This window comes from Amblyomma maculatum, chromosome 1 (assembly GCF_055883805.1).
Source record: "Amblyomma maculatum isolate TAMU_Amacu chromosome 1, ASM5588380v1, whole genome shotgun sequence".
Lineage (NCBI taxonomy): Eukaryota > Metazoa > Arthropoda > Arachnida > Ixodida > Ixodidae > Amblyomma > Amblyomma maculatum.
In genome coordinates, this window is record NC_139344.1 from 247314366 (window position 1) to 247339698 (window position 25333).

At 49.2% G+C, this 25333-nt stretch overlaps 1 protein-coding gene across 1 annotated transcript in view; it reads right to left on the reverse strand.

Moving 5' to 3' along the window:
* The window catches only part of cv-2 (crosveinless 2-secreting protein), a 230100-nt gene that overhangs the window by 12427 nt on the left and 192340 nt on the right, over nucleotides 1-25333 (reverse strand). Inside the window, exons 14-16 of the mRNA XM_084590795.1 lie at nucleotides 23639-23811; nucleotides 22676-22845; nucleotides 8883-9013 (exon numbers count right to left, since the gene is read on the reverse strand). Of these exons, the coding sequence (XP_084446921.1) occupies nucleotides 8883-9013; nucleotides 22676-22845; nucleotides 23639-23811 (474 nt within the window). The remainder of the gene's footprint in view (nucleotides 1-8882; nucleotides 9014-22675; nucleotides 22846-23638; nucleotides 23812-25333) is intronic.

Consider the following 25333-nt stretch of genomic DNA (forward strand, 5'->3'; position numbering starts at 1 on the left):
AGAGCCCGAGACGAGCGCGCCTCCCGCGATTCTATCATATCTTTTCGGCGGCTGAACGCGCGCGACAAAGAGCAGGATACATGGAGAGTTTTTACCGCGTCAAGCCAGCGTTTTTCGCTTGACGACGCGCACTTGACGCCCGGCGTCGAAAAACACGCGCCGCCGCTGATCTGGACTTGCCAGATATTTAACGCGCGGGCGGCGCGGCGTCCTCGGCCGACGAGGTATGCGGCGATTTGGCCGCAGAAATGTGATTATATGAAAATAAACGCCTTATCAAGCACAGAATGCCTCTTTATGTGAATATACAGCCTACTCTCGGATCGAAATGTCTTTGTTTCCTCGATGAAGCGAAATGTGTCGAAAAAACCGTGCCGCTGGTATCCGCAGCCGAACGGGCATTCCGAGTCTTCGCTCGTTCAAGCACGCCAAACGCTTGCTACATTTAGCATAGTAGCGTTGGAATGAGCCCTTTCGCGATTTTAACACAATGTACAGTGTCGCTTCTCTATGTACCTCCACTGCGGTTACTTCTGCTCGCTGATGCATTTGCTTTCGCATCGAGAGATCCGCGGAGACGCTCGCGCCGCTACCTCGTTCCATGTATCTCGAGCTGGGCGTCGCGTCGGGGCGGCACTTTTCGACGCGCGAAAATCGTGGAAAAAAACGCCGCAAGTATTCCGGCCGGGGAGACCGCCGCCGTCATCTCAATCGCCCGCTCATCCTCCGCACTTGTCGCTGTGGGTCGTGAGCGCGAAGCCACGCTATAGTGCTCTAGAAGATTGGGCAGTGTGTCGACCGCGCCGCGAAATACATGGGAGCGAGGGGCCGCTTTTGCGATGACGGAGGCGCCGCAGCGCAGAGGGCGCCACCAGCAACTGGTGTGTCAGCCGCCCGGGCGCCCGCGTATGCCCGCTGTGCGGCGGGGCGGATATCGCGCGGACTGTACGTTCTTGTTTGCTTGTGCGTCGTCTCGAGCTGTTCGCGACAAGATTTTACAAATATGCCGGTTAACGGTGCTCAGTACTGTTAGCAATCACCTAATTTATTTTCCATTTTGGCCGTCAGTAACACCCACACCTCGGGGAAGTAACATGACAGGAGTTGGCTCCGAAGAAAACAGCTTGGAGAGGGCCGGCGTACGACTCGCACAGCACGCTTCACTCGCCGTACAGCTTGCTTTAGCATTCCTAAAGCACCTAATTCACGTCCAGAAATGTAGTCGTTTTGAAAAGAGGGCTGTGTGGAGGCAGGATGTATGAAGAAGTGAAACATACAACACGAGCGTTCGAGCGCTGACTAAAAGTGGTCACAGTAACCCCATTATCAAAACAGTCCAAAATGGTATATTCCGTTGTTTTTCACGCCAACTATGCTGACTACAATACGTCACTGAAGCCACAAGAAAAGTCGGCATTCAGTTGGAATGAATTAAATGTGGACTACCCCGCATGGAGGTACAGATGACCTAATTATTCAAGAAAATGTTTCCATTCTAGGTTACGCAAGCCACCGGTAAATGCAAGTCATTGCCTCCAGAAGATCGCTCTAGTCCTGTTTTATGTACATACAAAATAAAAAAAATGAATAGCTTTGAAGAAGAAATAACGACGGAAAATAGAGGACGCAGAGGATATAGGGTACGCTTATTCGCTTCCGCTAGATCATCCTTCTGCGAAAGAGAGGTTGTGAGGCCGGCACGGTTTCTCACCACGAACAAAAATAGCGCCATAGGTTCGAAGCTAGGTCGCAATTTGCTCAAAAATTTGGCTCGGATGTACGGTCCTTTTCGACTGCTTTGCACTTCAGATTTTGCAAACTTCCTGTAAAATGTGAAGATTCAAAAAGTTTACATACTTGGAGCACCAGAAAAGCTCCCACTTGAAGCAATGAAATTTAATACGTTTTTGCGGCTTCGCTCTTTGCGAAGTAAGCGAATCACGACAAGAGTTCCCAAAGGGAAAATAATTAAATTCCCTTGAAAGTATTTCACGTGTAATATCAACCTTGTTAACAATTATAGTCTGGTTAGTACTGCAAAGAGTACCCGCGGCAAGTAGCCCGATTATATATAGTCCGGTAAGCAGTAGTTGCAAGTATATCCGGTCGATTACTCATATTTCATACCACACACTCAAAGAATAAACACGCATTATGTCCGCATTTGATTTCGGCATTATATTAATTGCTTGCGTATTAGGTGCTCGTCATCTTTTTCGCATTTTTCCGCTTTCTCTCGGTGCGCGCCAAGAACTGCATCATACCTGCCAATTCAACGCGTAATTATCAGTGCTTTTGTTTTTGTTTTTTGTTTGTTTGCTCTGTACCATTTGATGCCAGTAAAGCATCCGCACTCAAGTGCCCACTATGAACGTATTACGTATGTGACGGGTTTAATTTTTCATATTTTATTTGAAGTAATGCCCTAGCTGTACTTGACTTTTTTTTTTTTTTTGTTCACCCTTTGGTTAGTGGCACGTCGCAAACAAATGTCAGTGATATACGTAACTGTTAATCATGAACAAAGAATAAATGCTTGAGTCGCGTATACCTTGTTTATTTTTATTTTTTTGCCGGTAAATACCACAGTGCTTTAAATTAGTACGGTAGTGAATAAATGTGTTTTGCTCGCACACTGTATTTGTAATTTCTATACGCGGTGATTAGGGCACATAAAGAACACCGATTAAAGAGATATATTACAGATTACTGACGATTTAGGATAAACGTTGTTATGTATTAATAAGCGCAAGCTGTAAAATGTAAGCAGGTGTTCGTAAATAAGGTTTGTAAAAAATAGGTGTTCCTAAAGAGGCCTTGATTCGCATGTACACTGTTTTTCTCCGCGTGTTAATAGCGCTCCTAGGCAGCAGCCGTTATTCCCTTACGGGAAGAACGAATGCAAAACGCCACGCTTCATTGCAAACGTTCAGTACAAATTGCTCATCAGGACGATTTGTAACTGTCCGCAGGAAGAAATGTTGAGAGTTTCAGATAGTGATTCAAACATCGCGCGCTGCTCCGAAGGACTACCCAAGAGTGCACGATGTCTCCCGATAGACGTAAAAGAATGGCAGGGATCAGTTTAAGCACCTGGAATAAGTAGCCTCTTTATAAATTATCTCACTAATTGCGTAGCGTCTGAAAATCGCTCTAAAGAGAACCGCAACCCTCCTCTGTACCCCCGCTATCCCGCGGCCGCTACGCGCCGAGCGGCGAACGTGGCACCCCTGTTGCACGTCGCGCCCTCTCGCGGGAGTCGGTTCTTGTCATCGCAAAAGCGGCCCGCTCTCCGCCGCCGGTAGTCACACTGCCCAATATTCTAGAGCACTATAGCCACGCCAGGTGATCAGAACGCTTCTCTCACCCTTTTCGCTTTTCTTTCACCCTTTTCGACGTTCGCTCGCTACGGCGCTTGTATTTGAGTGCTGTATGGCAGAATAAAGCCTGCTTGAGTTCGCAACTCGTGTTTGTCCCCTCTGGCCCGAACCTGCCGCAGTGGCGACCTCTCGCGCCGCGGGTTGGGGGCCGCAACTCTTTCTACTAGGGCTGGCGCGCTGAGGCTAGAAGGCGACTTCCGCGTCTAGCCCCCCTTTGGAGCTTTATCATAAGGTACACTAAACAACCATAGTTATGTATATTAGTCTCAGCTAAGCCTAACAGAACGAACTACAATTAGTAAAGGATAATTACAGCCAATGTGCGTTCCGACAGTAATATGCAGTGTTTTGCAACTTTATCGGAACCATTTTGCAAAATTCTCCAATCTCAACTGGAAACACTTTTGCGGTGAATCCATGCAGAAAGCTCGCGCTTTGTTGACTTTGTTGACCCTCCTGTTGTGTAGTGAGTCTTACGGTGGTTCTTACCTAGTTTGGCCCCGCATGATGACAAACCAGCATTGACTGCGACAAGATAGAAGGAGCGGAAAACGAAAACGCAAATTTTCCGGCTAGTGGCAGCTGTGGCGCCATCTAGCATCGTTGCAAAGACGTGCCACCCTTGTTTGGGCGCTTCAGAGCCACGGCGCCTTCCTCCAGCGACGCCAGATAGCGCCACAACTGCCTTTTGCTAGAAACTCTGCATTGGCGCCTTTTGCTCAATCTCGTCGCAGGCGGTTCTGGTTTTTCATCATGCTCGGCCAAAACACGCAAGCCCCACGGTCAAACAAAAGGGTCAAGAGCGCGCAAACTTTGTGAGCGGTTTTAGCGCAAATGAGCCTTCGGTTGAGGTGGAAGAAGTTTGCAAAACGGTTCCGATCAAGTTGCAGAACACTGTGCTTCTGTAATGTGACCGTATATCTCATTAAGCTTAGCTAGGCCTATTAGGCTTAACTAAGCCTAACACACTTATTTAGGCTTTCCACTAGTCATCACTGTCATGTACGCTTGCATGAATTCTGGAAGGCTGCTTTTTTTGCGCAAGACAGTACTAAAACCTTTCCTCGACAAACCAATCACGCCTGTAACAATAGCACTGAAAGGAAATGATGTTCATGGTCGAATATTTAGGGGAAATCCCTGAAATGGAGTAATTTGTAATAAGGGAGTAATTACTCATTGATGCATCCACCCAAGCGCAGCCATACGGCTACAACGGTTCTCAAAAACTTCGTAGTTAGAGAAAAATATCAATGATACTGATGATATTCAATCGCCTACCATCCTCCTGCAAAAATTTTCTGTGTAGCATTAGAGATATCTGCAATTAAGGGCGGCCTCCGCGTTTTCCATATTTTGTAGCGAGAGCTACATTGGCCACTGTCTCGCCATTTCGCCGTGCCTGTCGGTGCCTGTCCGAAGAGCGAAGAAGTCGTGGGAGGCGGTAGCTGGCAGCTGACATGGCCAAGCACTAACTGGGCGTAGGGCTTCCTGACATTACGTTTAGCAGCAGCTGCCAACTCGGGTCTCTCCTTTCATATGGGAGGGTGATATCACAATCAGCCTGCCAAAACCCTTGCATTCACGTTATCCCTAGACCACACAGGCAGGTTCATGCGACTGAGTTAAAGCGGGGATTTATATGTTCGCTGGTAGCTTACAACATCGCGTCATCGCGAAGGTGGGAGTGAAAACATAGAGAAAGAGGTGCCGTAGTGGAGGGTTTCGGACCACCGCGTTATAGAGGCTTTCGCCTCATCGCAACTTAGTGGTCAAAAGTGCCTCCCATGGCATAAATAAAGCTGAAACCATAGAGTAAACTTCTATGTGCAAAAGCCATGTCTTCACTTTCAAGCCGAACCTCAGCGTAGCCATGCAGATAGCTCTCGCGTAACTGCAGGTTTAACCACAAGCTAAACCACAGCTGATTTTTTCCCTCTGAACTCCTGGCCAAACGAGAAAAACGTGCCGAGAAAAACCTGGTATTGCACTTCGCCCACGAATGTGTCACCAAGCCAACCCAGTTCGCTTTTGTACTTTTTTTGTTACTCATCCGCGACCGCTAGAGGGTAGAGGAGTGAGGGGAGAGTTAGACCAGGGCGTTGTTGGCTAGACGCGCCGCGGTCTGCTGCCGACGTACACCCCGTGTTCTTCGCTGCAATCATAACCCTTCCCAGGGACGTCACGTGGGCCTTATGATGCTCAGAAGTGGAATTCGTGTGAAATGCCGGCGCCGGTGATCGCCGCGAGGCGCGGGAATGGTAATTTTAAAATATGACTGGCGTTCAAACCGACTGAACCTATATTACACAGCGGAATTAAGCTCCTTAAGCATGGTCAGAAGTCCTCTATAGGCAACCTGCAATGGAGTTTGCTGAGACTTGTGGTGACACCTGGCGGCCGACGGGAGCTAATACTGTGGGGGCGCAGAAGCTGACGCCGTGTATGTTGCGGCCGCTGTGTTCCTTCTGCGTTCGCGTTTTGTTATCCCAGTGAGTGTGATTTACTCATTTAGTGACTTCAGGGGTCTCGTGCGAGACTTCGGCTACTACGGATGTGAACAAGAATAAAAATAAGCGCAGGGGCGGCGAGAAAGACTGCCACAATCGCGAAGGAAACCCAAGCGTACCGCTTGCTGGGAGAACCTGAAGAGAATGATGAGAGAAGGGGATAGTGGCTGTGAGAGAGTAATGTAACTGAAATTCGTTTTTTTATGGGGCCAGTGGCGTACAGACGCCAAGGAGCTAAAATAAGACCATTGCCCATTGAGCGGAAGAAACGCTATAAACTTCTGACTCGGGAGTCGCACGCTGGTTGGGGCACTCTCCTCAGTACGCGCTCCGCGCTGTAAAATCTGGCGTGTACTAGTATATGCTGTGCAGGATCGAGTGGCATTGTCATTTTAAAGGACGTAATGTCCAAAAAAGCAACAAAGTCGCGCAGCCGCAGCATCGAATTCCAGCCGCGTTTCATCGGAGGCGAAATTTAAAAAAAAAAAAAAAAAAGAAAAATGCTCGTGGATCTGTGAACCGCATTTCTAATGCGGTGTCTATTAGGAACCTCAAAGCCAAAATATGTTCAAAACTTCCAATTACAGATTTGGATAAGCATATTTATCTGTAAAATAGTTCTTAAGGCGCTGAAAAAGTCGAAGTGGCGGAGTGTGGAGGCCCGTGATACTGTGTACGCGGAGCATGGAACTTCATTCTATCGTTCCGCGCCAAACATTTCTTGCACCGACTGCTCAAGCTGCTGAAGAGTTTCTTGTCCCAGTCGATAGACCGTTCCATCATTAGTAGCAACCGTAAAAAATACTAACTCTAGCGACCTCATTTACGGAAGCTTTGCCGTTGAGTACCAGCATTTCCCGCCGGCTTTCCCCAAGCTTGTGGTACGGAGGTATAAAATGCATGCCATTGTTGTTGTTAAGAACTTTATTTTTCCACTGAAATAGGAGGCCCCCTACTCCCCGCCCCCGACACGCAGACCTATGGGACGGAGGCCGGGGCCTCGGTGACCAAAGGCTGCAGTTTTCGTTGATGACGCACGCTACAACCACACAGTGCTTGCAATCGCCACGACATCCGTAGTGGGTACAGCACCATGCCTCCTGTAACCTCCGCAGCACTGTCTAAAGGTGCACCACGAACAAAAATGTTCGTCATGGTATTAAACTGTAAAGCGCAACCGCGAGAAAATCGTTATGCTGCTGTAATCAAACAGCAAGAACAAAAAAAAAAAAAAAAAGAAAAAGAAACGGCGATCAATCTCTTCTCAGGTTCTCTCTGCACTTTCAATGTTTTCATTAATTTATTAATTTCTTAATTCATCATCACATATCCGACTGATGCCTTAAGGCAATGAATTTCATTACAAAAAATTCAAAGTTGTGCGCGCGGGTGTTCCGTCGCGAGCGGCGCACACTTCGCGGTGACGTCGACACAATTCGCGTTCTAAACATGACCATTCTCGAACAGGCGGTGTCCTTTTGCCAGTATTACCCCGCCGGGGTGGTGCAGTGGTTACGGCGCTCGACTACTGTTCCCAAGGACGCGGGATCGAATCCCGGCCTCGGCGGCAGCTTTTCGATGGAGGCGAAAAGCAAGGCGCCCGTGTGCTGTGCGATGTCAGTGCACGATAAAGAACCCCAGGTGTTCGAAATTTCCAGAGTCCTCCACTACGGCGTCTCTCATAGCCTGAGTTGCTTTGGGACGTTAAACCCCACAAACCAAACCACAAACCAAACCAAACCTTTTGCCAGTATTGGTTTTCGGAAGTAGCTCTGAAGGCATTTGATTGCCTTAAAACCGCAGAAAATGAGAGCCGAGATGCTTCCCGCCGTAGAACGGCGAACGCAACCCGACCGCGCCGGCTGCCTCAGATTAGCCGGCACCGCCGTTGGCGGCGCTGAACGCTGCACTCCACTAGCGCCGCCTGGCCACTGCAGGTTGCCTATGGCTGTCTGCGAACGTCAAAGAAACGCAGCCGAAGCACTGGCTCCAGTGCACGACTCCATCGTGGCTGTCTGCGAGCCTCAAGGACACCAGAGCCGGGTCTAGACGACGCGATGATGTCGAGGGCAATTTGAAGGGGGAGGTCCATGGCGAGCCAGGTGGGCAGCGGTGATGGTGGAGGGAAATGGTAGGCAGGAGACTGGAAGGCTGCGCGACATTGTGTCAAACAATGTGGAAATCTGTGCCGATGGGAATAAAGTTTGGCAGGTGTGTGAAGAAGCAGCAGGTACGCGAAGTAGGAGAAGATGCTATAGCGGCGCTGGCACCTGCGCCGCATCTGAGATCAAATCCCAGCGTCAGATGACCTTCAGGAATGGCAGAGCTGACACTCAAAATATCACTGCAAACTATCGGGGCACTTTTAAGGACGCCTAGGTACACACGCTTAGTGGCATTTGCTCTACAAGAGGCACATTTAAGAGCTCTTACTACTAAGATTTCTACAATTCTTATTCTTGTCTGTCCATCCAAAGGGTTTTGGATGGCGGCAGACCACGTGACAATTTCCGCCCGTGACCACCAAGCAAAATCACGAGATGGCGCGCCGCCATATTGATTTTACTCGGTTCGGTGCATGAGTTGATAGGAAAAACGTGGAGGCTCATTTTAATCGCCGATATCTCTAGCGTTACATATACTGGGTCAAAAAATGTTACAGTAGGATGATAGGCGATTCGATATCTATCATGCATAATCGATTTTCCTTACCCTAGGTGTGCACCCTTTCAGTGCCCTTTTAAGACAAAGCGATGACCTCCACGATGGCGAGTCTGTGGTGATGGTGGCGGTGGTGGAAAGGAAAATCTAGGAAAACGTGCGAACAATGGTACTACGTCGAAGTAAAATGCGTGGCAGGATTGCGTAGTGGAAGTTCCTTGTGAGCATCAACGTCTCATTAAACAATATCTCACTCTAATTCATTTCGTTTCTGTTGCTAACTGGCCGTCAGGGCGTGGTTATCAGGGCTAGACGAGTAGCACGTGCTCACCTTCGCAGTTCGTCATGTTCTTCCAGTCGATCTTGATCCCAGCCCTGCTACACTCTCGAGCGTAGGCGTTGAGAGAGTCGCAATAGCACTTGTCCGACGGAAGGCACTCGCACATGTCCAGCATACAAGATCTGTCGAAGAAAAAAGAAAAAAATATATATAAAGGAATAGTAAGGGGTGACTGCGTGACTCCTGTTCAGTATACATTTGCGGCGCAATAAGAGCGAGTTACATGACTGCATTGTACGCGAGTAAAAGCAGCTGGCTGTCGTTTAATAAAGTTTCTTTTTTCTTTTATTCACCCTGCATCAGGGTGAACGGCAGGACTACAGATGGAGCGATAAAATCAGCTTTCTGTATTCGCCACTTCCACGCTGTCAGAGAAGGATCACGCTCTGGCATGGTTAAAGGTTGCAATATGACGTGTCCCTCTCCACGGGGAGTGCTGCCGACAACCTCGCTAGATAGTTGATCTGGGACACACGGCCATTTACAGCACTAGAGTTCCCAAGTCGCGTGCGCGCTTCAGGGTGCTACGTGCAAAAAATTACACTGAGTACCTACTGGACCAAATAAGCGGGTGTGATTGGTTTGCTGCACTATAAACATGAAGAAAAGGGTATATTGCATGCAAAGCAGCAAAACAAACAAATAAGAGCCAGTGATCACACCGTCTCGTTCAAAGCCTCTGGCAAACAAATTTTCAGAATGAAGGTTGTGTAAATTCACTTACTCATCAACTCTTACTTACCTTACAGCCCATATATGCCCCGCGATACAACTGTTTTTCAGACAAGCGGTCGCAGAGGCAATGGCATAGAAACGGCCGCTGTAGTGGCATTTTGGCGGCTTGCTGCTGCCAGTGCAAACCTCACCGAGCGGGTACGCGTTGCATTCGTGTACTGTGAACGACGCGAATGCCCGTGGCACGATTGAATTTACAGCCCTGCGAATATAAGGCTCGCCAACCTGTGCTGCTTTCTTGCCCTCGACGGTTACGGTGTTTCGGCATGGTAATCACGCCCGAAATTATATATATAAAAAAACTTCATTCACCACGGTAACAATCATAAGACTGCCAAGCCACGTCTCAGCCTCAAGATTTTTGTACTACACTCCGTACGTGGTCCGTTCACTTGCAATAAGCCAGGCTTGAGGACGGTTCTCGAGTGCCCTTTCCAACACCGATCCGGTAAGCTGCGCAGCTCTGCGACACGCCTCCAGGTGCAAGCGTCGTCTGCTAAACAGCTTTTGAAACGCGAGTAAAAACTTTCCTAAGAAGCATGAAACTCACTGAGCACATTAAAGGGGCCCTAAAATGCTACCTGCGGTAAGTTTCTAATGCAAGATGTCCATAGAGGTGGTCTTTGTGAATGTTCGTGTCAAATGTCAAAGCCCTGCGTGGAGCCGATAATTTACAAATAATTTTTAAATAGTACTCCTGGTGACCGCTTACAACCCATTTGGGAAACATCCCCGCGCGCAAGCCTCCCACTGACGTCACTGGGGCTGCTGGGCGCGCCCGCTCATTGGACGCTCCCAAGTTACGCGGGACGGGGCGAGGTGGGGCGCCGTCGCGACTTACGTTTCTGTTTCTCGCGCGCCGGCGTGGGCTCAGTGAGGGATACCTTATTGCTCGCGCGCGTTTTATATGTCTTGTAAATGGCTATAGCTATTCATGGGCCCTTTAAACGGCACTATAGCCAAATTCATTATTAATTTGGCTATAGTGCTATAGTTTACCCAACAAAGTATCTTGGGTAAACTATAGCCAAAATCAAATTTCCTCGCAGTTGACCTTAAAGTGGCTCTAAGGCGGTTTTCAAATTTGCTAACCTTCAAGTGTTCTGAAGCAGATCCATAGTTGATCACATCTGTGGAGTCATTTTACTATTACGCCTTAAACACCGCGCGAGCGCAGGAAAAGATCACAGAACTAAACCTTCCCCAAGGGAGCTGTGTCCTATCAACTCGATATGTCATATGGCCCCGTGACATCACAAAACCAACAGACCATTCAATACCGGCCATGTCGGCTCGCAACTGCCACAGGCCAGAGGCATATACGCTCATGATTTGCGCTCAGAACGCCGACAACGCGGAATTGCCTGAACAACGAGGCTTTTGACGCTATCGTGTTAAAACGAATAAAATGCATGCAGCACAGACACCATATATGCAGACCTCATAGAAGAGCGACGAGAAAGCGTAAGTCTAAAATGCTTACTTCTTTAAACTGTCATCTCCCTGACCTCGAGTCATCTGATCGCTGGAAACACCGAAACCGGAGGAGATGACGACACTTATGAAAACGACGCAAACTCGGAATACGGATCCAGTAGGCCTCGAGTCATCTGACTGGTGGAAACACCGAAACCAAAAGTGGTAGCGAAATCTGGTTTCGGTGTTTTCACCAATCAAATGACTCGAGGACAGGGTGATAGCGACGCTTCTGAAAACGACGCAAACTCGGAATGTGGACCCAGCTGACATCGAGTCATCTTAATCTGATTGGTGGAAATGCCGGAACCTGAAGTGGTAGCGACATCTGGCTTCGGTGTTTTCAGCAATCAGATGGCTCGAGGTCAGGGAGATTACGACGCTTCTGAAAACGACGCAAACTCAGAATACGGAACCAAGGACGGAAATGGGAACAACTCTTGGAGCGGACGGTACTTTTGCAAGTGGATTTCTTAATTCTATCTGCCAACCTCCCTTTTCGCCCTTCCCATCTTGAATAGGGCGGATTAATTATAAATTTTTACTAGCTCTAACCTAGTGGATGTGAACAGATGTGAAGGTTCCGGCGAAGGATTACGTGGACGAAGCGACTCGATCGGCGCCTTTTGAGACTCGCACGTTTGAAAGCATTGCAAGCGCGACCACAATCGTTTCAGCCATTTGGTGCAAACACTGCGTTTTAACGCTTAAAAAAATCCAGAACTGGTGCCGCGTTTCAAGAGCGAGTGGATCAATGTTCCCAGAAAATTCATGAGGAGAACGTTGAACCTTTACAACCAACAGCAAATCGAATAGTTTTTCAGGACTGAAGAAGTAGGACCGAGTATCTGCTGAGGCTACAGATAATAATAATAATAATAATAATAATAATAATAATAATAATAATAATAATAATAATAATAATAATAATAATAATAATAATAATAATGACATCGTGCTAGCTGCTTATAGTTTCCGGCAATGTCGTTTCCATAGGGCGAAATAATGTAAAGACACAGGAGTGTAAGTTTATGCGAATGTTCGTGATGGTAAGGGTGAAAGTTCAAGAACCATTTTTTTTTTCTTTGAGATCAACACAAGGGGAATGCGGAACACCAAGCGTTTTTGCGACCATTTTCGAAAAACGGAGACTTATCTTTCGTCCCGCGTTCGCTGCGCTTTATATTTACAACATTTTCAACCAACTCGTTCACAGCTGTAGGCTTGAACTATTTACTTCCGCACACAGTTTTCTTTTTTATTTTTTTGGGCTGGATTACACGACTCTCCGTGAATATGTAAATATTGCCAAAAAGAAGAAGAAGAAAAAAAAAAGAGCAAGCAACGACTCCACAGCCTCCCAGGGAACAACAATTCATGAATCGCATATACACACACAGAAACAACAAAGCGAAGCGCTGCTTCGAGCGTTACTGAGACAAAGCGACAAAAACGAGACGCGGAAAACAGCTAATGGATCTGAAAAGTAGCGCCTGAGTACGTCAGCGACCTTCACGGTGAAATCGCCGGTAGTGACCGCCCGGCGAATAAGGCCGGCGACATTTCGGTGGCCTTGCTTTTAGCGCAGCGTTTTGCAGTCTAGCGAGGACGCCTAAAAGAAGCCACTTCCGTTGCTCTTAGCGACGCCGCATGCGTGCAGGAAACCTCTGCAGGGCTACTTTCTACCGTTCATCTCCGCCCTCTGAAGCACGATAATGCCAACTTTGTGAGTGCTCTCAGGCGTCGTACAGCGCTTTTTAGAGCCGAGGCAGGGACAGGGAGGCATTTTTCGCGTGATTTCTGTGCGTCGAGCTTGCAACTCGTAGAAGGGCAACTAGGCGATTCAGCGTGATCATCTGCGGCGAGATGAGAGTGGTTTGAATATCGTTGCCTTGCAATAGTTTTCGTCTACTTGCCGCCATATTGAGTGTGCTGTTATGAGCTCGGTGGTTCAATTATAGTGTCAGTTCAGTTTTCCCGCCCATGCGCCATCTATATCTGTAAGCTCTGGACCACGGTGCTCTGGACTTCTCCCCACGTGCCCTCTCTCTCCCTCTCTCCTTGTCTCACTGAGATCTCCCTCTTAGAGTTCATTTTACGCGGGTAGTTTCATTTTTCCAACCGCGCTGCATGACTGCAGAAGCACCGCATTTTTACAGTTGCAAGATGCACGGATAAAGTTTATTTTCGTTGTGTTTTGCTACCTACAGCCCCAGATACGTGTCATGGAATAAGCGTGTTGAGCATTACTGCAATCATAACAGTCCTGTTCCGCCCTGTATTCAGTGGTTTTCCAATGGATACAAGCGTTCCCCAGGCCTAGTGCTCGGCTTCTTTGCGGTGAAATTCTAGGGAAAATAGGTCTTTGACCAAACCTCACACAGGCCAAACGCATTAGCGATAGAGCTCCTTAATTTGGCCAGGCTGTCCGTGTGCTATTCGAATCAAGACGCCACGCAGTGCTATGTAATCATTTGCAGCGTCAAATGTATTTGCAGACGATAAAAAAAAAAAAAAAAGCTTTCAAAACCCGATAGTAAACGAAAAAGAAAGGCATTTTAGGGTGTCAAGGTTGTTCCAAAAGTGCAAGCTGCAGGCATCCTCCTGTCCATACTCGTCATTACGCTTCAGTCCTTAAGTTATAACAAATTACAACGGCGTTTATGCAGTATTGGTTGGAGGTTCTTCGGGCCGGAATAGCAGGGGATACGCTAACCTGGCCAAGGGGCGAGCAGGTAAATTCGCTATACGCGCACTTAAAAAAAACAAAAAAAACAAAAAAACATATATTGATGCGTTTAAGAAAGCGGCATTTCAGCTTTGCACGTTGCTGCTGATGATGATGATGACGATGATGAGTTGGGGCTATTCCCTTTATAACGGGCGGGTACGGCATACATATCCTAGCTGGTTAGATAAAAAAAAACGTCAACAAAGGAGGAAAACAGAGAAAGGACAATCACAAAGGAAAGAAAATAGGCAGTGTCCAGAGTTGCGAGACATTATCATCAGCCCAGCACTGCTGACACCATCACCGTCAGCACTTTGTCAGTCGCCGCCCACCACTGGAGCCGCCTCTCTTCGCTTGTCCTCATCCTTGCGAGGGTATTGTCTGCGACATTCCCATAAGACCATCACTGCTGATCACTACACCAATCACCGTCAGCACTTTGTCAGTCGCCGCCCACCACTGGAGCCGCCAGTCCTTGGTTGTCCGCATCCTTGCGAGGGTATTGTCCGCGACATTCCTATCAGACCATCACTGCTGATTACTACACCAATCACCGTCAGTGCTTTGTCAGTCGCCACCACTGGAGCAGCCTGTCTTTGGTTGTCCGCATCCTTGCGAGGGTATTGTCCTGGGCCCGTGTTCCGAGTTTGCGTCGTTATCGAAGTGTCGCTATCTCACGTGATCTCGAGTCATCTGATCGGTGGAAATGCCGGAACATGATGATACCACCTCTTCCGGTTTTGTAGTGGCGACACCCGGTTCCAGCGTTTCGACCAATCAGATGACTCGAGGTCACGTGAGATAGCGACACTTCGATGACGACGTAAACTCGGAATACGGGCCCTGACTTTTGTCGCAGCCAAGACCAAGTGCATCCGTGAAAGTGGTGCCCACTGGATGGGTCAGTCAGAGCCGCGCGCAATGCAAAATCAGGTGCTCAGTAGCCTCCTCTTTCTCCCCGCACGACCGGCAAAGGCCAGCTTGCACCTCCGGGCTTGTGTCGAAGTGTCGACGGTGCACCAGGGTGCGTAGTGCACCCTCGCGCGCCTCGAAGAGGAACTCACTGCCGCCGCTGTTGTCATACAGCCTGGTCACCGTGATGGATGTCTTATGTGACCGATACAGCTGCAATGTGGACTTTCCCTGCATAGCCTTCTGCCACTGGGCAATTTCCTCGTCCTTGACCAGTCACCTCACTGCCTTGGCCCACTTGAGCTCACTGTCCTCTTAGATTGGGTGGACAAAAATGCTAAAATTGCGTCGAAGGATTCGAACACATAAGCACCACCGTGTCCTGATATTTGCGAGATGGATGTAACGAAACACCCGGCGAGCCCACCTTGCATCGTCCATCATGCGCTAGCGCCCTTCGAACGCCAGCTTGCTGGTGGCTTCTCTCGCCTCAAAGGAAGACCATCATATGTCTCCTTGAATGGCTTCCATGATCACGCGTCCATGGCATCCCAGGGTAACTCGACCAACTTCGTGCTGTCCACGCTCCAGCCACCCTCATGTCTTTGTAGATAGGCAGACGACGGCATTGGCGAAAGTGAGGCCTGGAACTTGTACTGCCTTCCACATCTCATGTACCATCATCGGACGGTTACAACCCCACATGCTGCGCCATCGAAGCAGGCTGCTGGCTCTTCGTGAAGCCTGGCGAACATGCTCTTCATGAGGGGCCATGATGTCGTCGGACGTACTGAAGCGTACTCCCAGATACCTATAACCACTGGCTCACGGTATCGCTTCTCCGTTGGGAAGTTTTATCGTTGTGGTCTCGTGTACCCCGGCGAAACACAGTACCGCTGATTTCTTGGCGTTGAAGTCGAGGCCGAGTTGTGATAGTTTGTTAGCAGCCACCGTCAGCAGTTGCTGAACGTTGGCCACATTCTCAGCGAGCAACACCAGAACAGGAGGCCTGTCAGCGTCCATGTGTTCGGTATGCCGTCCGTCCATATATGAAGCGGAAACCGACACCACTGTCAAGAAGCACACATTCCATGCCCGAGACATGCATCATGTACAGTAATGGGGATAGTGGGCATCCTTGTTTAAGACCCATTTGCACCCTCACGGGCTCAGTTCGTGCTCCCGTCAAAGCAGGCAAGCACGGAGCTATTGGTGTATAGCCTGCGAAGGAGGGATATCCAGGCTGTGGGTACATTTAGTTCCACCATGCGATGTATCATGCGGTAAGCTATCGTATTCTTTGGCCACGTCCAAAAGGCATGCCAGGAGACATCGCGTTTCCTTCCGTGCTACCTCTATTGTCTGGCTGAGGGTGAATAGGTTGTCCTCGAGCCGGCGGTTGCGACGAAACCCATTCTGCAGTTCTGTTAGAGCTCCGTGTGATTCCGCCCAGGCGCATAGCCGCTCTTTCACAACATGTGCACACAATCTATAGAGCACGCTCGTAACTGTGAGAGGTCGATAGTCTTTCAGAAGTCTCGAGTGGCCTCCCCGCTTGGGAATCAGGGTCACGCGCCCACACAGTCACTCGACCGGGATGGGGTCCGCATCCATAATTCCATTGTATATATTTAGGCATTCTTGTGTTTCTTTGCCAAAGCATTTCACAAGCCCTGCAGGGATGTCATCCAGCACCTTGGTCCCCATGCGCGACAAGGCCCGGTCAAGAGCCTGCGGGTCACCTGCGTGTCACCACCCGGTTTGGTTGAGGGCTGGCTGCTGATAGAGTCATCGAGGCCTTCTCCTCGTTTAGCGTCGTACAGGTGATGCAGGTGAGCGGTGAGGTGCTCGGCGATATCAAGTACCGGCAGGCCTGTATCCTCGCGCCAAATTTCCGGGGGAGGGGCTTCCGGTCGAGGGTTGCCACATATGCCCAGAATTTTCTCGGGCCGTTCTGTCCCGACTCGGTGATGGATTGGAGTCGGACATGGTCGTGCCACGCGATTTTACCCTGGACCAGTGCCTGCATTGTCCGTTTGCATCGAAGGTATGCATCCCAGGCCTGTTGGCATTCGGTGAAGCGCTCTCTAATGGCTCGGCGATGTAGACGGCTGGCCGTTCTGCATGCAACAAGTGCCGTTTGAAGCTCAACGTCCCACCAGCCTTTGAGGCGTACACCCCCGTGTGAACTGGTGCAAATTTCGTCCTTTTGCATAATGCGCCTTAAGGTGTCAGTGAGGGCATTGTAGCTTATAGGCTTTTGGTGCACCACGCTACGTTCCAGTTCGTCGGCGATAGCGGCAGGTATATCGCTTGACCGGCTTTCGTTTTTCCTGAGGTTTTCGCTTCCACGTTGTCGATGAGATAGTGATCCGTATGCGGTTGTGGTCACTACCTAGGCCCATTTCATCCACGTGTATCTTCCGGACATGCTGTACCAGTCGCTGTGAGGCAAGCGCGTAGTATATGCACTGAGTGGCTATTTCTTGCATACCGCGTGAATATCGCCATCACAGTCGGCGCGGAGATTCAGTAACTGGAGTGATAGCGTCTGTTCGAGGTGCACAACAAGATCTCCACTGAAATCTTGGAAACCGCCCAGTTGCTGGATGTGCCCGTTAAAGTCGCCAACAACACCTCGCGATCAGGCGCCCATCTGCGTACGTCTGCGATCATGCAGTCTAGGATCCGGATGTTGCCCACGTGCTTCCCGCTTGTGACTGCTAGGTAAACAACTCCGATAAGAACTCCGGAAGGCTGCCAGATATCCACATGTGTTCAGTGCAGGGGCACTCCAGTTTAGTCCAGATGCCTTGTCGCCATAACAGTCCGATTCCCCCGCCTTTTCGGTCGTCGCTGCCTCGGTTCCTTCCAGCCCAATGCCATGCAGGATGTATCGGGGGCTCCTCCAAGCTGCGGAGGTGGGTCTCCGTAACGGCGTACAGTGTCGTGTGCTCTTCATCTAGCATTTTATAGAGTTCCGCCCACTTGCCCAATTTTCGTGCTCCACGTGAGTTGAGGCATCTCATGTTTGTGGACTCCTCTTGTGATTTACGGCGGCGGTGTAGCTTGTGGCCTCTTGGACAGAGTTGCCGAACTAAACATTCGTCTGTCGGCTCTCCTGTCCTACTTCCTTTTGCAGAAAGAGATGTAGAGATGAACGGTGCTGCCCGCTTGTACGCCGTGCGTGCTCCATTCGTGAGGCTCGACCGCCGCGCATCCGCTTGGGCGTCCTTCAACGTGACCATTGGAGTCACTGTAGGGCCCTTTGCTGTCCTACACGGTCGCCATTTATCCCTCACATTGCTGGTGTGGCATGATGTGAGCACATAGTGAATGGGGCGCACTGGCTGAGATGAGGGCTTCACTGTTGTGTAGCTGCAGTAGGTCGGCAGAGTTATATTGGTTACTGTTGCTGCTGACACAGTGCGCAGCTCAGCAATCCCATTGCGTGCGTCACAATGCCGGCCATTTCTTGGCAAGCGCATCTTGTATTGCCACTTCGATGAGCTGAACTAAGTTTTGTTGCTTCCTAGACCGGTGCCGCTGTTGGTACTGATCATGTTCCGCCTTTGTTGGGTTGCTTGCTGGTGGAGATCACTTTGGATGTTTCCTGCGCACTCCGGGCCTGCTGCGTTGTCCACTGCTGGCGCTCGTCTGGAGAAGTGCGCTGTTTTGGTACCGCAGTCTTTCTCCTGCTTTCTGCGCCTTGACATAAAAAAGGCCTCGCTACTCTGCTCATGGCCTGGGCGACTGCCTGCTTGCTCTCCGCACTGTAGTGAATCCCAACTTTACGGAGTCGTGGTGCTGGGTCTACATGTGTGAGATCGAAGAAGCGGCTGGTTGATTTGCGGCACCACTTCCTGAGCTTGGCATTAGCAAGTATAGACGACGCCTGGATCTCCCCATCAGGTTCACCAGTTCTGGGATCGAGCAGGCAATGAGGTCTCCCGCACTGCCCGTCCACTTTGACTGCAGGGTCCGTGCAATGGCTTTTGGCTGCCCCTTTAGAACATCCTAGACACCCGTGTGAAGAATGTATTTGACTCGCATATTACGTGCAGCGGTGTCATATTGCTCAGCATAGCTGACCACTTCCTTAATTGTTGCTCGTCTCCCATGGACGCATTCCACAGCTTGTGACATGTCAATCTCCGCCATTGCGGCCGCCGCGACAAATCCTACATTGCTGTCGCCACACTATTACTCTCTCTCCGGGCACATCGGCAGGAGGGCACTGTTTTGTGTTTCGCTCTCGATGTGGTCTTCGAGGCTGTCTATGATTCTGGCACTTAGGCCTATTAGAAGCATTTTCTTTAGTATTTCTAACAATCTGCTCCTCGTTCCGCGACATATCCAGGCGATCCGCAGGTAGCATTTATGGTCAGACTTTCGTCTTGACGTGCGCCTGTTTCAGCCTGGCCGGAGCTATTAGCATATGTGAAACGTTTTCGTACCCTGTTGCAGCATCTGTTCCGACCAGTACTGACTTCGCGCTGTCTAAATTGTCCCATCGTTGCTGCATTTCCTGGATTTTCGCGGTGAGCTCTAGCACTAGTGCTTCTAGTGCCGTCACTCTGTTCTGAAGTGACGCAGCGCTGTGCTCCTGCTGAGGCAGTTTTGCTTCCATCTATGCTAGCTTGGTGCAGATGGTGCACACGAAAGCCCCGACCGGTGCCTCATCCAGGAACACCCAGAAGCCGCATGTATCGCACCTCACATCTGGACTCTCGGACACACAGTGGCGCCATCTTTCGGCAGCGCCCGAGTGACGCGCACTTTGCGGGATAACGCGCGTTGTGCTGTTGCTGTGTTGCGCGTGTCATTGCATTCATTTACTTAATGTGCATTTCCTTCTGGGCCTATTTAAGATAAGGGTAACTTGAAGTATTGGGCACACTCATTAAGTAAGGAAGCCCTTCACTGTTTCAGCGAGCTGTACTCAAAGCGTAGCACGGCAAGTTTTATCTTCGATGACGGCGAGCAAGGACTGCAGTGTTGCTGTTATAGAAGGAACTGAAGCTGACACGTAACCAATAAGAGATAAGTGTCAGTGAATCTCGATAATCAGATTTTTTTTCTGTGAGAGAAGAGGACCTGTCGGGTACCTGAAAAATGTGGAGCGTTTTCGGATAGTGCTGGCGGAAGCGGCACCATTCGAATGCTCCCTTGAATGAAGCGGAGCAAGCTGGACAGTGGGGACGACGCTGAGAAATCCCTGAATGCAACTGTACGGAGGTGTGTTACAAGCCACGAATTCTTGCGCACTGATCGTGATAATTGCCACTCGGACTTCGGGCGGATGTTTGTCTGCCCAGCACAGAGTGTACTTTTGTTGATACTTACCTGAAGAGATTACGGCCTGGCTTATTTGCTTTCTCGGCCATTCGAAATTAGTACTTTGTTACTGTTGAAGTATACCTACCTAAGACGACTCACCATGCAAACCGCTGCGCGTGGCGGCAGAATCGTTTAGCTCGTTTCGGGAAACGCTCGTTGTAGGGCGTCAACGACCTCACTGAGAAAAACAAAAGAAAACTGAGGACTTAATTTTCTATAGCTTTGGGCCTAACGTTCTCCGCTATAGGAGCGTACTGCTCCGTAGAGAAGTCATCATGTTTTTTTCATCCTGCCAGAAATCAGTCTTCGATCGTCAGCTTCACGAGTGATAAAAGCAAAAGCGCAAACGCTCGTGCCGGCCCTTGCGCCGGTATACTCACCCAACTCACGCATGAGAATGACTACTCCTTCCGTATTCGCAGCTTGGTTAACCAAGCTTCTCTGAACTTATTTTTCGGGTAGTGATGGAAGCGTGTCATGTCGCGTACGCCTGGAATTGAGGTGCAGACCAGGAGCAGCAATACTACACCAACCCCAACAACGACGCAAGCTCTAAATATGAAATGTTGGCACTCGCTAACAAGCAAAAGTGCAGAGGAAAACGCGACATTTAGCTTCAAAAACGCACACACTCTACCGAATGACTGCCTCAATAGCTGTAAGGGGAGTCATATGTGACCTCACTTTCTCCTCTAGGTCGACGTTAGCGCCGTTCGCTCCACACTATACATACTAGACTGCACATTTAACTGTTCCAAATTCATAATGGCGTCTCTGTGCTGTGACATATACGAAGGTGTTAGATAGTAAGTTTTTCATTACAGATTGAGCCAAGAGTTTGCCCGTGAATTAAAATTACAAAAATGCGTGCCACAGTTGTGCATTGGCTCATAAGAAAGGAAAGATGCAGCATCTGCCATGCTTCTCCTCGGACGCCTGACCCGCGGAGTAAGGGAAATGAGGAAGGTGGGAGCAAAAGTGAAAAGACAGACAGAGGTGCCGTAGTGGAGGGCTGCGGAGTAATTTCGGCCACCTGCGGATCTCTAACGCACGCCGACATCGATCAACAAATCTCATATCAACAGGGCGTACCATGTGATTAGCTACATTGTAAATTGGTTTATAGAAACAAAAGGCGCAGTATCTATCACACTTCTACGTGGACACCTGAGCCACGCTGTAAGGGAAGAGAGTAAAGTGGGAGTGAAAGTAGAAAGAAAGAAAGAGGTGTCGTAATGGAGAGCTACGGAATAATTTCAACCACCCGGAGAACTTTAACGTGCACTGACATCGCACAACACACGGACGCCTCTCCGTTTCGCCTCCAACGAAACGCAGGCGCCGGCGGTCGGGTTCGAACCCGGGTCGGGTTCAGTAGCCGGACGTCTTAACCACTGAGCCACCGCGGCGGGGTTGTGCCTTCGTGATAAGCAGGCGTTAGTGCAATCAATGGACAGTTTTCAATGAGCTAACGCTCGATATTCGTTTCCGCATCGGCGCGTGTCATTTTTTTTTTTTTTCCCTTTTGCCTTGCTGGCACAGGCTCCGAACCCTCCCATCTGTCTTCGTAATGGTCTATTCTGAGAGGCAGTAGATTTCGTCTGTAGAGCCTTTAACTCCAAAAGAAGATAATGTAGTCGTAAAGAAAGATCAAGTTCCAAAAGTAGAAAGCTGATGTAGAACTGCACATCATTCAAGCACGCCCGGCAGCCAATATTTGACGCAGCATCAACATAGTAATTTAAGATTTAAATCAACGTAGTTGCCATGCTGTCGAATTAATCACGCAAATTTATCAAAAGCAAACCGTTTTAAAATATGCCAGCAGTCCATCTTTGAAGTGTATAAGATCCTGTAGCAATGTTGAACTTGAAGGCAACTACGTTTAAATTTTTATTTATAGATAAGACCCCGCTCACTATGACCCCGATGTATGTTTATTTGTCCGTCCTTCTCGCGCGCATGCGTCTGGCAAGTGGCAGGTGACATGGCCGGGCACTGATTGATCGGCAGGAGCTGCCAACTTGAGCATCACTTCTGTAATGTGAATTGAACCCTTCGGCACCACTGGACCCCTATAGTCAGACACGCCGCTCCTATAGACCACACATGCACGTCCCTATACGTCTTGGTTAAAGCGGAGGTCAGGTGCTGCTTCACATCATGTTTGGTTTGTGGGGTTTAACGTCCCAAAGCGACTCAGGCTATGAGAGACGCCGCAGTGGAGGACTCCAGAAATTTCGACCACCTGGGGTTCTTTAACGTGCACTGACATCGCACAGCACACGGGCGCCTTGCTTCCCATCATGTGGTAGATTAGTTATCTATGTATAATGAGTACGTGCGACCCGAAACCGCTAAATGAAAACCAAAGTGCTGGACGCACCTAATTCGCATTTGGCCTCCTGATTCTAAATTGGCCGTCACTTTTTTTTTTCTTTTTTTTTTTGGGGGGGGGGGGAGGGGGGGGGGGGAGTCATCTCTAGACCAGGCATGCTGTTTTAGCACAATTTTGTGAGTGTGTGTGATGCGCGCAGATTATACTATAGTGCTGCAGACATGAGCCTTTTAAGTATCCATACCGCCTCACCTGAAGTACGGTGTCGGCTCGACGACTCTGTGGCATGCCTTGAATGGGTCCTGCTTGATGTGATTGCAGAGCTTCAAGTTTTGCTGACGCAGGTTCCAGTCCTTAAGTCTGCAGTCCAGGGGATGACTGGCACGTTTCGCTGGTCGAAAGCACTTTCTCCGGCGGCCAACCTAGATGAAAAAAATGATAATAACACGACTGCTTCAGTACTTAAATGTATTTGAATTTAAACCAAGTGTTAAACCTCCACTCGCTGTCAGAAAGCCGGCGTACGCACATCGTATTCCGTCACACGATATTTATTTTTTCTTATGTACTACGCGGCAGAAGGAAAACTTTCCATTCTCCGGCCAAGAAGTCACCGAAAGGCCGCAACGTTTTATTTGTTCAGCGCGGTTTGTACGCAGTAGGTGAATGCGTTTCCAAAGCCAACGAAAAGGTTCATGGGTAAGTCGTCTGCCACAACTTCCTCCTCTCGCTCGCCTGCTTCATGTCAGTCGCTGTGTGATATCGCTTACTCTACTAGCTCATTATGCGAAAGCATAAGCAGCCCTTTGAGGCTTGTTGCCATGTCGCTGCGACACCGGGTTGGTACTCGGTGTGTTGCGTGTTTAAGGCAGCAGTCATGTTGGGCGGGCCTACATTAAGATGCATATTTACGCATGGCGCATGGTCATTGATAATTACTAATTAATTAATTATGGTATTGGTGTGTACGAAAACCATACATAGCGGTGAGAGTATGCATGGCATGGTGAGCCATATGACCAAGCATATCACGAAAGGCGCAATCATGACAGGCATGACATGTCATGACATGCCTGCAATGAGTTGTCATGAAATTAATTAGTAATAAATAATAAGGCGTGCGCAGGCGGTCGTTTCCAGGGTTAGTCGTTTTTGCGCAGAGGCTCGGATGAAACATGCAGTGGTACTCGGTGTTTCTCGCGGGTTCTCACGCACCAGCCAAGAGTTGCCAAAGGCGTTGGGGTCCGAGAGGCGCGTGCCGTTTCTGGACATGAAGTCGTCCTCCTGTTTGTCGTTGTAGTTGCCGCAGAGGCCGCACAGTTTGTTCTTGTACGTAGGGGACACGGACACCTCGACGTAGTTGTCACCGTCCCACACTACTTTGACCCCTGCGAAGACGGACACAACGCACGGCGGTGGTACACAGCCATTACAAAAGCGGCCTCATTTAAACTTCAGAGAACAGAATCCCTGAAAAATCCCCCACCTGACCTTCGCTCGATTCTCCACAGGCAAGCAACATTTTATTTCAGTAATGAAAAAAAAAAAAAAAGAGTTAGCTTTTGCGGGCGACACTGGACGTGTGCCTTTTTGAGGTCGTAATAGTTGCGCTTGAAAAACAATGACGATGCGCAGTTAAAGTTAAACGTCAACAAAGCAAAGAAGCTGGTTTTTTCCTTTTCAGCGCTCATGTGGCGGCATACGCGAAAAGATGATAGGTCACGTTTACCTAGACACAACACATATATTCACTAATGCTAAGCAGCCAGCCTGCGTACATAAGCTCTACGCGTATACGCAAGCAGCAGCGTCATTGTACGCACAGAGTATATAGTCTGCATGGCGACAATATCACTCAGCAGCCAGAGCTACCTTCGTGCCACAATATGTCACACGCACACATACCGGCGCAAAGCTAAAAGACGAAAATAACGAGCTGTGGTCAGCCCTGCCCGGCCCCCGCAGAAATAATTGCAGAAGACGCGTAGTTATCTCAATTATGAGCGGTTAGGGCGGCTGCAACCACCTTGCATGCAATCGCTACACGAACAAAGGAAACACGACTCGCCGCTGCCGTCTCACAACCGTCAGAGGTCCGCTAATGAACTGCGCACAAGGACACGATAATGCCCTTCTACACACACGCGCGCGCAAAAAAAAAAAAAAAAAAAAAAAAAAAGTAGTTTCATTATTTTTGTCTCGTTCTGGTTTGTTTCCCGGACCCTAGACGCCGCGCAGCAGATGTGCGTTTTTCTTTTTTTCGAACGTCGAATAGCGTAGCCTTAAGGGTTGAGTGTGCAGGACGAGTAAGAATGCGTTGATGATGTTGCAACGAGCTCAAAACGGGGATTATGGAAGTAGGAACAAGGGGCACGTCTTGTTCCTACATGTCCATGTCCCTGCATGCAAGTCCTGTAACACTAGGAAAAAGCGCAGCTCGTCGCATAACTAGCGGAGGCGAGGCGGAAGTGAGACGTAGATGTGCCCTTTCCGTTTAAAATACAAATCTTCGAGCCAGACGTTAAACCTCCACGTGGAGGTAAAAGCCACCGGCAGCAGCGAAACCTCTCAAAAAGCTCGATGCTGAATTTGATGTAATGAGCGACTCGTGCAAGCGGCGGGTCCATTTCTGTTGAAAGGAAACGAACAGTGCATGCGCGAATTATAATCTACCTTAACGTCTCAAGCTGATCGGCACAAAACACAAGCCACATTTGCGTAAATGCGACAGGAGCGCGTAGTGTAAACTTTCTGGTTTGTCGCACCCATGTCAACGGGGAATGGGCCAGGAGATCGTGTCGCGCTAATCCGCCAGGCGAGGATCATATTGAGAAGGGCAAGTCGACTACCGCAGTATAGACAGGGGATGCTTAGCCAATCGTAATATGAGGACGCGCGTTCCTGCCTGCG